At 42.7% G+C, this 12581-nt stretch overlaps 1 protein-coding gene across 1 annotated transcript in view; it reads right to left on the bottom strand.

Moving 5' to 3' along the window:
- cryl1 (crystallin, lambda 1) overlaps positions 1-12581 on the bottom strand; it is a 49601-nt gene that overhangs the window by 8742 nt on the left and 28278 nt on the right. Inside the window, exon 7 of the mRNA XM_080753067.1 lies at positions 4783-4891. Coding sequence (XP_080609193.1) covers positions 4783-4891 — 109 coding nt within the window. The remainder of the gene's footprint in view (positions 1-4782; positions 4892-12581) is intronic.

Raw genomic sequence — 12581 nt, 5'->3', positions numbered from 1 at the left:
CATCACTTTTCACAGTTTTGGGGGGCACAGTTTCCGGCAGAGCAGGCCTCTCATTCTGTGGACCTTAACACATCTGGTGCCAACCCCGAGTTTCCCGAGTTTGAAAAGGTACTACCGCTGTGCCAACCCAGAGTTTCCCGAGTTTGGGCCGTTTTTGAAAAAAAGAAATTTTTTCTTCAAAAATTCGTTTTTCAATTTTTTTTTTGGACCTCCAGAAATGTATTAGGCATGATCGCGATCGCGAAATTGCATGTTTAACCCCCATACCAACCCATTCTTTCAAACATGGCAGCCATGTTTGTTTACATCTGAAGAAAACATAATGGCTGATAAATCATGAATGCCTGAACGGATTTCCAAGCAGATTTTTTTGTTTGAAAGCTGTGAACAGTGTGCACACACGTGGTGCATCATCTAGGCATGGGCGTGCACAATTTTTTTACACAATTGCGCAATTACATGGAAGTCTATGGTAACCATGGCAACGTGGGACATTGAAGAGAAAAAAACATAGCAACATAAGTGTTAATGACCAAACTAATAGATAAAACTGAAATAAAAAGTATGACAAGACATCACAGGTTCAACCCTATTCCTTGAGCTTTTTGGCCTGTGGGTCCCCGACTATAATGCTAAATTGTTTATTTGTATTCCTCGAAAATTCGTTTTTTTTTAATGTCTGACTTTCATAATGGCGGAAATGTCTCTGAAGAGTTTCGTTTATGTGCGGCTGCTGTAACAAGACAAACTGACAAATAGACCCCCCTCCCATCTCCAGTCAAAGCTAACTGGGTAGAAATTGACTTTTTTCTTCTTTTCCCACCTCTACCACTTGTTAAATGGATGGAATAACATCAGATTACCATAAGAAAAGCACTCCTCCGAAATTCTCCTTTAATTGTAGAGAAGACCTACAGTTAATGCTAAGTAAGTGCATTATTCACGTGCACTCTGACAGCCCCTCCGGGTGTCACAGCTGCGCAGGTGACACTACATTCTAGATGCATTCCGAGGCTAAATAGCTAATGATCTTACAAGTGCACTATTCAGTTACGCAAGATCAGGGTCACTGGTACAACCAATGGTTAAACACAAAATATCATAAAGAGGTCCAGTCTTAAGGTTTGTTGACATTCCTCTGATAACAGACAGAGGAGATGAGCAGCTCCTTGGAGCAGCTCCTTGGAGGAATACTTGGAGGTTGTTATACTGAGTTTTGTACTTAGTCGTGTGGCATCCATGCAGTGATGGAAAAAAGTGCTCACATTTATTACTTAAGTAAAACTAAGTATCAATACTGCAATGTAGAAATACTCTGTTAGGTTGCCCACACACCAAAATACCTAGAGTGGAATCCGCCAATGCATTTCAATGAGAATGGAGCGTTTTTTGCAGAAATCCTCTACTGGCAAAAAACGCTCCATTCTCATTGAAATGCATTGGCGGATTCCACTCTAGGTATTTTGGTGTGAGGGCACCCTAACAAGTAAAAGTCCGGAATTCAAAATATACTTGAGTAAAAGTATGAAAGTGTTGGCATCAAAATGTACAAAAAGTAAAAGTACAAAATGTTTGAAAATAGCAGATCTACAAGCTCACAACGCATTGTGATGCGATGCGTTGTGAGCTTGTAGGTCGGCTATTTTCAAATAGCCAAGGTATAAAATAAGGCTAAAGTCGTTTATGTATGCTTTGTATTATAATTTATATCTGCAAAGTAACTAGTAACTAACATTTTCAAATAAATGTAGTGGAGTAAAAGTACAAAATTTGCTTCAGAGATGTAGTGCAGTAGAAGTAAAAGTATTGGAAATTGGAAACACGCAAGTTAAGTACAAATACTTCAAAATTGTACTTAAGTACATTACTCAAGTAATGTTACTTTACCACTGCACCCGTGTGCGGCTAAGCATAACTGTCTTAACGGTGCAATCACTCACTGGCCGAAATGTTGAACTGGGTCACTTACATTTCCTCACACCCAGGGGTCATCAATATGTCCATACATGTCTTCTCTGTGGCAAATGTTAGATTTTCTTTTTCGCGCACCATCATAATGTTCTTATTTTTATCATGAAACCCAATTTCTGATTGTCAGTCTCTGGGTTTTCTTCAGAATAAGTATGCCACTTATTTACTATGACATTTCTGAGAGTGTTCAAATGGAACCAAATGGACCCGTAAGGATCCATTTGGTTGCATTGGACTATTGGACTATAGAGTGACAGTTGCAATGAACTGTCACTCTATAGTCTATACTATATCACCTATACAGTATATTACAGTTAATAAAAAATACATTTTATGTGAAACTTTACATTTTAAATGTCAAAAGCCAAGAGTTCTTTTTTATTAGGTTGAACACTGTGTTTACATACACATTAGTGAGACACACTATAGGTCACACCATAGTGTGAGAGTTACCATGTAGCTCCAACCAAACTCTCACACACAGGTTTAGTGTGGGTGGGAGGGACCTACGGTGCTATTTCAAGACTTCTAACCATGCCACCTCTCTCTCTCTCTCTCTCTCCCCTGCCTCTATGTCTATCCGTTCCTTATGTCTCTCTCTCCCTCGCTCCAAATCTCATCACCCAGTACCTCTCTCTCTCAGCCTCTCTCAGCCCGCTTGTCTGTCTTGAAGCTCAGGGTACACCGGAGAAAAATAAGAACCGTGGCCTGGACTGGCGTGCCTTGTGTGTTTTCGCTGATAAATCACAAAGCTTTGTTGGTTCAAGCTTGTGTGGCTGCCTGGTTTGGGAGAGCCAGCCATTCAGACAGAGCAGAGAGACAGAGAGACAGAGAGGCTGAGTGCTTTGCTATCTGATTGGAGCGGAGCAGACTAGAGCGATGCAGGATACAGTAGGACTAGGCCAGAGCAACCTTTTCGGAGGACATAACAGTGGCGTCAGTTCAGCAAAAGCTAAGGTATGGCAACATGACTGGTGTCTTGCACGCGCGCGAAGGCGCGCGTGCAAGACACCTGTCATGTTGCCATAGCAACAGGCATGATACATTTATTTTAAGAAGTACATTCTATTTTTCTACAGTTTCTTGGGCTGGATATGGCAGCCTGGAATGGTTGTTCAAGTGCAGCTAAACTTGGCATGTTAGTAAACGTGCCACAATTAACAATAATGCATTGCACCTGTGCAGCTGGCCTGCGGAACCTGGGAATATACCATTCTGTCAAGATGGGGAGAATACAAGTGTGGAGAATATAATCATAATACCTTGTTAAAGTGACCATTTTATAAAATACCCTGGACCCAGGGTATGGCAGCTGCATACCCCTGCCATACCCAATTGACGCCCCTGGGACATAATCAAACTGTTCTGTTTTTTTTTTCTTGGTAGAGACACTATAACAGTGCTGCCCACTGGTTTAGAGACTGGGACCGGGGTTCTGGAGGGGTTTTGGGTTACTGGAGTGTGAGTGAGTGCATTCAGCAGTGTTGATCAAAAGGCCGCTTTGTTTGACCAAAACGTTCTCTCTGTCTCTCTCTCTCCCTTTCCGTCTCTCTGTCTCTCTCCCTTTGTCTCTCTCTCCCTCTACACTCACAGCCAGGGTCACCCTCTAGGTTTCACACACCCCTTTGATATTCTCCATCTACCTGACATTTCACCCTCACTCTGTCACACACACTTGTGCACGCACATGCACGCACATGCACGCACACACACACAGCGAACAGTACACCTATGTTAAAGAAGGCTGAGACATCACATGTACAGCATGTGAGGGTCCTCTCTTTCTCTCTCTCTCCCTCCCCTGTGCCTGCCTGAGTCATTTCAGTGTTAAAGGGATATTTCACTTTCAAAAAACTTTTGGAAATGTTATCGTCTAATCAGGCTTTTATGAACACCCTGAACAGTTTTTAATTTGCTTGATTCAATATTTAGATATTTGATGTAAATGTTATCAGGCCCTCCAGGCCCAGGGCCTCTCCCCACACACACCCATTGTAACTTCAAACTTAATTTTAACAATGATAGGTTCATTAAAAACACCCATTATTTTTTCTGGTGACTCATATTACCCTCCTAATGCGTGAGCAGGCCGTGTTTTTTTTAATAACGTTTTTCATTTATTTTTAATAATTTCTTTTTGTATTTCATCTTTTCCATTTTCCCAAATAATTATTGAAAATAAATGAAAAAGGTTATGGATAAAACACAGCCTGCTCACGTATTAGGAGGGTAGTATGAGTCACCAGAAAAATAATGGGTGTTTTTAATGGATCTATCATGGTTAAAATGAGGGTGTGTGTGGGGAGAGAAGCCCTTCCACTGTTTCCCTGTTGAAAGTGGAATATCCCTTTAAGCCAAGTAGCCACCATGTCAGCTGTAGAGCGGAGGTTTAATGACTTATGCATTTCCGTTGTGTCCTTGCCATTTGAAACAGGCTAAGGTTTGCTGTGTGTTGGTCCTTGATCTCTCTGTTTTCGGCGTGGAACCAGATATTTTGAGATGGGGGTCCATGGCCAAATACATATCATTTTGGGGGTCCTTCACATGAAAAGGTTTGAGCACCACAGACATAGAAACATAGTTTCTTTTTTCAAAAAACCTTAGAAGGATTTGAAATATTCAAAGAGATGCACAGATTTTCACGATCTTTCAAAAATAGCAGATCTACAAGCTCGCAGCGCGGCACTCGGTGCCGCGCTGTGAGCTTGTAGATCTGCTATTTTTCAATAGTTAAAGCACAAAATGCGAGTGTATCCTTGTACCCAGGGCCCAGAATTTGGCACGCCATAAAAGCACAAGAGATAACATTACCTTCAGGAGCGTTGAGGTGCATGGTTTCCATGGGACCTATGAAGGCATAGCGCATGCCCAGTCCCTCTGACATCACCAGGTCAATGTCCTTGACCGAGATGACCCCGTCCTGCATGGGGGAAAAGATGGCTCAACTCAATTCAAGGAAATTCAAGGGGAGGAACAACCGTCTAAAAAGCATGGCGGCGCCTGCCTCGTAACCGTTGGCAACCAGCTTCCAAACATTCCCTGACCTGAAGACAGAGCTCTACGAGGCACTCGTGTAAATCAACACATTAAACTCTGAGAAACAGAGCTTTGGACGATGTTCCCAAAGCATGAACACATTTAGTGATAAAAGATAAAAACAGATAAAAACTCGACAATCCAAGATCCTGCCAAGCTATTTTATTATTTTCTTACCTTTGCTCGCAGCGTGTCCAACGTCCACGATTGCTATATCGCTGAACTGCCCACAGAGACGCGTTATTATGGATCATCAGTTCTAGGCAAACCCTGCTTTGATTGGCCAGAAGTTGATTTGACTGACAGTTGTCGTTATTGCAACTATGCCCTAAACTAACCCTAACCTCAGTAAAACTATGCCTGCCAGGGAGCCAATCAAGACACAGGTGAAGCGGGTCTATCCTAGAACTGATGTGGAATTCATAATCACACCTCTGAGACAGAGAGTGAGTAGACAGAAATGGCACCATTTGATGACTCAGCTCTCCTAGTCTCAGGCAGAGACATATTACAGGTTGAAAAAGCCCTTAACTGTGAACTAAACATGATCTGCACCTGGCTCAATGACAACAGACTCTCAATTCACCTTGGTAAAACTGAATGTATCCTCTTTGGATCTAGTCAGAAACTCAGGAAAGTAGAGAACTTCACAATTAAAGTAGGTGACACTGTGATAACAAGAAAACACCACATCTGCTACCTGGGTTGCATCCTGGAGGCTAAACTAACCAGTGAAAAAATGACTACCAAGGTAATCAATAAAGTCAACCTACGATTTAGTTTCTTGCATAGGGTTGCCCCGCTGATCAATATTAAAGGACAACTTTAGTTTTTTACAACAAGGGTTCATATTTTAGATTGTAATTAAAGAATATATAAAAGATGAGTGTTAAATTGATTTCATTTACTTCTTTCTATTGTTTTAGAGATTCTTATTTCAGTGGTTGGGGGCATGCGTACACGTGGCTAAATATGTCATTTTACACAGAATAAGCCCATTCCGAAGATACAATGCAACCTTTCATGGTTGGATGTGACTTATGGGGGCTAGAAGTGTTACTGTAAATAGCAATAAAGAAACTTCTGGCTTATTGTGTCTAAAAAGACATATTTAGCCACTTGTATGCATGCCCCCATGCGTACGCATGCCCCACATTTTAGCACGGTAAACGCGATAAAACAATAGAACGAAGCAAATGAAAACATTTTCACACTCACTTTTTCTTTTCTCTAATTACAATCTAAAATATGAACCCTTGTTGTAAAAAACCAAAGTTGTCCTTTAAATCACGAAAGACCCTAGGAGGTGCTCTTATTGGGCCCCTCATTGATTACGGAATCCTTGTTTGGTATCGCGATGTCCCAGTTGCCTTAAAGTTAAAGCTCCAAACAGCCCAGAACGAACTGATTAGGGTCGTGCTTGGTCTTCCTCCTCGGGCCCATCTTACCGATCATGACTAAGAAAGCGTGGGGTGGCTCAAAGTAGCTGACAGAGTACAGCATCTTGCAATGGGCCTGGTGTACAAGATACACTACACCTCCAAGATACCCATGTACAGTACCTGACAAACTACTTCCTAAAGGTCAAGATGTCCACGATCATAACACCAGAGGCAGCTCCACTAATCATGTTCAACCTAGATTTAACACTAAACAAGGCTCTAATTCCTTCTCCTGCTATAAAGGAGTGCAAATCCCTAGCCTCCATCAAAATTGGTATGAAAAGTCACCTTCAGGCAGCTGCTACCGGTGACTTGTAAATAGACTAAGCCCCCATGTTTCCACCCCCCCTTTTTCTCTCACCCTTTTCTGCTTTTGTAATTGATGTTATCCTATATAAAGTACTATGTTCTATCCGTCTGTCTTTCAATGTTATATGAGATACTTAGTGGTTCCTGTGTAAATAAGCCGTAAAGCTTACTAGGATCTCCTTTCAGTTGACCAATCAATCAACTTATAATGAATGTTAGTGAGGACCGGTTATATGAAGATAGACAGAACACAGCTGAAGTGCTCCTTTAAACATTGGGCATGGCCATGTTGAAGTTTGGGCTCTTCCATAGTGATTCCATTCACTGTCATCATCAAATGGTGAAACAGAATCACACGTTTAGCACATGAACACAAACAAAGCAGATTCTGACATAAAAGACAGCTCACAATGCATCGTATAGTGACATCGCATCATGCGTTGTGAGCTTGTAGATCGACGATTTCTGAAGGTTTTCAGGAAAAAAACTGCCTATAATGGCATGCCCATCAAAAAGGCATGCGAGGTTGAAAGTGGTTAAGGGAAGTGAGGACGGGACTGCGAGGTGTGTGTGTGTGTGTGTGTGTGTGTGTGTGTGTGTGTGTGTGTGTGTGTGTGTGTGTGTGTGTGTGTGTGTGTTGGCAGGGGTACAGAAGGGATGACGCTTGGAGTAAATTCCTATAATGAGTCTATGACTCAACAGGAAGAGATGGAATGGCGCAAAACTGTCCTGCTGCATTCACAGTGAATTATGTTTGTTTCCTGTCAATGGAGATGGGTGAGAGACAGAGAGTGAAACAGAGAGAGAGTTAAAGACAGAGAGAGAGAAGCGTGAGGTGCTGCCAGCAGGGGCGTCACAAGGGGGGGGGGGGAGTGGGACCGAGTCACTCACTAGGGGCCCAAGGTGGAGGGGCCTTAATTATTTTATACTTGAGCTATTGAAAAATAGCAGATCACAGCGCGGCACCGAGTGCCGCGCTGCGAGCTTGTAGATCTGCTATTTTTGAAAAGTCGTGAAAATGTGTGCAAAACTTTGAATACATGTATTTTTTAAGCGAACATTTGTAACTCAAATTTTGCTTCTGGGGGGGTCCCTGGAACTAAATATTTTGAGATGGGGGTCTGTGGCCAAATACATATCATTTTGGGGGTCCTTCACATGAAAAGGTTTGAGCACCACTTACAAAGAAACATAGGTTTTTCAACCCAAAAAAAAATCACGATTTTTCAAAAATAGCAGATCTACAAGCTCGCCGCGCTGTGAGCTTGTATATCTGCTATTTTTCGATAGTCAAAGGACAAAATAACGCGTAATAATTCGTTCCCAGTCTAAATGGGTTAAACCCCCTCCTCCCCCCTATGAAGAACATTCATGGGGGGCTCCGCGGTGAATCCTTGCACCCAGGGCCCAGGATTTGGTGCGACGCCCCTGGGTGCCAGCAAGGCCTGGGCCAACCTGCATGGGCTGGATGCTCAGATTTCTGGGGGAGAGCTACAGATACCTGTTGGCCGCGAGAGGGAGGAAATCAAAGCTCGGACACAGATATGCAGCGCAGGGACGAACGGGAGCACCGAGGGGAGGGGGGACAGGGTCGTCTTTGTTTGCACACGGCGTCCAACAACGGCCCTGTTATCTGAGTGTTGCGGGACAGTGTCCCCCCCACCCCCCCACCCCTCTGTGGCGAGCTGGGGGGGGGGGGGGGGGGGGGGGTAGTGGGGTGAAGAACAGGTGAAAAGGGGGGTTCTTCCTCTGTACTCGCAAGGGGGCAACTGGCTGCTTTCTCAGCCACTCTGCTTTCCAATGCTGGCCCTGACTCAAAGGACAGGGCTGTGTGTGTGTGTGTTGGGGGGGGGTTAGGGTCTGTGTTATGTAAGCGGCTTTATATGTGACGCGAGTGAGTGTTTGGTGGACCCTGTCTTTTGTACGACCCTGGGTAACTGTAGTAATGTCACTGCAGCAGTTTCAAACAGGCAAGGCAGTTTCGCGTAAATTAGTTAGAAATAGGGCTGGGGAAAAAAAGAAAGATTATCGAATAAATTAGATGCTTTGTAATAATTAATCCATCAAAATTAATCGCAGGTTTAATCGCATATAAAACAGTTTTTTTCTATTAAAACATATTTTGGTACAGTATATCTAAATTTCCCATCCACTGGGCCAAGCAAAGTGGTCTGATCAGCCTCTTCTCCCATTGCGTGCACTAGGGTTTGTTGTCTGTTGGTTGGTGCACCGGTATGCTCGGTACGCCTAAAACTCGTCCAGCGAGAAAGGTTCCGTGGTGCGAAAACTAGGCTCGATTAAAATGCGTATTATATTTTTTACTTTGACCTGACAACAAAGTAAGATATTGGACAAACCAGAACAGGCTGGATTCCAAACTGTAACATCACATCACAAGTTCTTCCTGTCCCACCCAGGAACTTATTGTGTTTGGGTAGGATATTTATTTGTGTAAAAACTAGCTTACTCTGACTTGATAAAACCATCGGACTCCAATCTGGAAAGTCCAAACTAGAACAGAAACCCAAATCACATCATGGTCACTGTAGTTTGCCATACTTTGATTTTTTGTTTGCTATACACATGGTCTAGTAAGAAACCACTTACAGTATGAGCTGCTGTGGCCGGAGGCTTTATGTTTACTGGTTGGCGGAGGCATACTGTAAAAACAATGCTGTATTTCTAGTTTACAAAGCACACCTTTATCTAATTTGTTTATACATGTGTGACGTGTGTGTATGTGCAAGCATGTGAACAAGTGTACACATAAACATAGACACAGAAACGCGCATGCATGCATGCACGCACGCACACACTTAGGTCATAGATTAGGTATTTTTAGTTGTAGATGACACAGATAAGCAGTGCAAAGTGTCACTTGATAAGTGAGATAAGTACAACTAGATGAGCATGGGGGGAAAACAGCATCCGGTTCACACACAATAAGCCTCACACAGACCTCACCCGTGAGATACAACCATTAAAACATAATCATGTTTGGGGGTGCCTGCTGGCCTACCGGTCCAAGCCAGGGGTCATCAACATAGACATACACAAATGTGTCCAAGGCAAGACTTGGTTTTCTCTGTGGCAAATTCTATATTTTGTTTTTTACACACCATTATAATGTAATTATCTTCATATTAAGACCCAATTACTGAATGTCAGTCTCCAGGGTTTCTTCTGAATATGTATGATATATATTTACTAAGACACTATGGCATATTTCTACTATTGAGTCCACTAGTACCAGTGGTTCACAAGAGTGTACAAATGGAACCAAATTTGGTTCCATTTGTACACTCTCACAGTGTTACAGACCTGTTGTGCTCATTCAGGGCTATCTATTTACGTGTTTCTGGTAATATTATTGTCTTCTCATTTTGTATGTCCGTGGCAAAAATTTAATTCTTACAAAAATGTCCACCACAAGACAACATGGCGATGACCCCTGGTCCAGGCGCGTACCACACATGCTTGACAGTGTGTCGCGGGTTCGAGTCCTGTTCCCGACGACCTTTGCTGCGTGTCACTCCCCACCTCTCTCCCCCTTTCATATCAGTCTACTGTCCTATCAATGAAGGCTACATTTTCTATTTGTCTAGAATAGTCGCCACCACCACTGCTGAGACTGATGTTCAATTCCTTTGGCTTGGCCGGGAGTTCAAACTAACCAAACTTGGAGACAGAGGAGACCGTTCCCTGTTACTGCACTAGTGACTCAATAGTTGCTATTGCTATTTTGGATGCTAGATGCCTGGAACGCTATGCCAGCAATCCAGGCCTGACTTCCCTAATTAAAAAAAAAAAAAAATGTCACTTTGAGAGTTAAGTAACCAGCCTTATTCAAATGTATTCTTTAATAGTTTGATTGGTAGATTGAAATCATATCATATGAATCAAATAAGTCCAGCGTTTTGCAGACCCTCTTATGGACAGCTAGTCTCCTGCAGAGCCACGACATAAAAACAAAACAGCCATTTATTGTGAGATATCAAGCTGCTACCCAGCAAGATGAACGGTGGCTGGGGAAGACAATCTGCTTCATACATGTTTATGAGCTGTAGGTCCTGCATGTGACAGCAAAGCCGGGCAAGTCTTTCATGTTCATGCAAGATCAATGTTATTTTTTTTAAATATTTTTTCACTGTAAAATCATGAACTTGCTTTCCTCTTCTCCAAAGTTTATTTCTGTTTAGTTTGTGGTTTTCACAGGATTGTAACAGTGTAAATAAAACCCCTGTTCCTGCTTTCGAGAAACATTCATTTATGTGCTAATTTACGTACGCGAGAGCGGTGTAAACAGTAGAGCAGGGGTCTTCAACGTTTTCAGGCCAAGGACCCCTTAGTTGAGAGAGAGATGAAGCAGGGACCCCCACAGCCTTTTCATACTGTAGATTCCATATAGTTTCATTGTTTGACAGCACAATCATCAGTGTATTTTGGATTCATGTCAATTTTTGTTTTCAGATATTTAACCACTTGAGCCATCATTACCTAATAAACTTGACCTTTCACTCTGTACTTAGTCTGCTCTTTTTCCCCTCTACACCAAACCGCTTTGCCGAAAATACAAGTTGCTTTTAGATCTGCTATTTTTGGATACAGTTCTCAGAGTATGGACACTAGGGTTCAAGTTAATATAAAAAGGATTGGAATATTTGGAGGACCCCCTGTACTGTAGTAACTCTGAGGAACCCCTAGGGGTCCCGGACCCCCTGTTGAAGACCCCTGCAGTAGAGACAAAACAGAGCTTGGAAACACAACTTGGTTTAGCAACAGAGTTCCAGCAGGCTGCAGACAAACTGGCTTGCAGCTGCACTCAGGTCAAAGTGTTCCGACGGTAACAGCAATGTGGCATTTCTGTCAGTTAGGGCCCAAAGAGTGGCTCAGGGGTTCATTGGGCTTCACGTGTGTCCTGCAGCAGGAGCGCACAAGGGGCAAAAATATTATGATCGCTGCCTGCTAGACAGAAATCTTGTATCTCCACACACATTTCACCTTTCTGTTTTCATTTTGAAAATGAATGCCTTACTTCAGAGGTCTTCAATGTTTTCAGGCCAAGTACCCCTTAGCAGAGAGAGAGAGATGACGCAGGGACCCCCTCTACATATTGTATACATGTGTGATGGAGATTCTCATCGATTTCATAGATAGATTCATAGACTTGTTTGACATTTAACCACTTCTTATTTCTTAAATCGTCGATACTTTCACTCTGTACTGTACTCTACTCTTGTCTCCTCAAGAGTATAGGGATGCGAGGGTTCAAGTTATTCAAGCATTTAAAATAATGACCCCTGCCTTACTTTGTCGCATGACTGCGTCACACAAAAGTGGTGAAAATAGACGATTTACAAGCTGTAGATCTGCTATTTTCGCTATTTAAAAATCATTTTAATGTATTTTACAACTTTTAATGATAATGCCCAAAATAGGGACTCCAGGTTGAATGTTGTTTCGTAAATATTCAGCCAATGAAAAGTATGAACAAGAACTTCTGACTGAATAATAACTACCACTGGATCCATTGAAACACCACCGTAGGTTCTTTTTTTTTTTCATTTCGTGAAAAGTAACGGTATTGGAGATACAAGGTTCCCGCCGACAGCAACGATATAGTGGAATGTCAGGGAGGTTCGCCACACACCCATGTGAAGACACAAATAATGACACGCTGGACATATGGACGCTACGCTACATCTCCGTCCTGTTCTGTGTACAGACAGGAGGGCAGGTAACAGGGCATTCTCTGCCTTCGTTTTCCTTGAACCAGAAAAAAACACTGGCCTTCTGGGTAACAAGAACCGTTGCGCTGCAGTC

This window comes from Nannobrachium achirus (assembly GCF_963921795.1).
Source record: "Nannobrachium achirus genome assembly, chromosome: 22".
Lineage (NCBI taxonomy): Eukaryota > Metazoa > Chordata > Actinopteri > Myctophiformes > Myctophidae > Nannobrachium > Nannobrachium achirus.
This window is presented reverse-complemented; position numbering and strand designations above follow the sequence as displayed.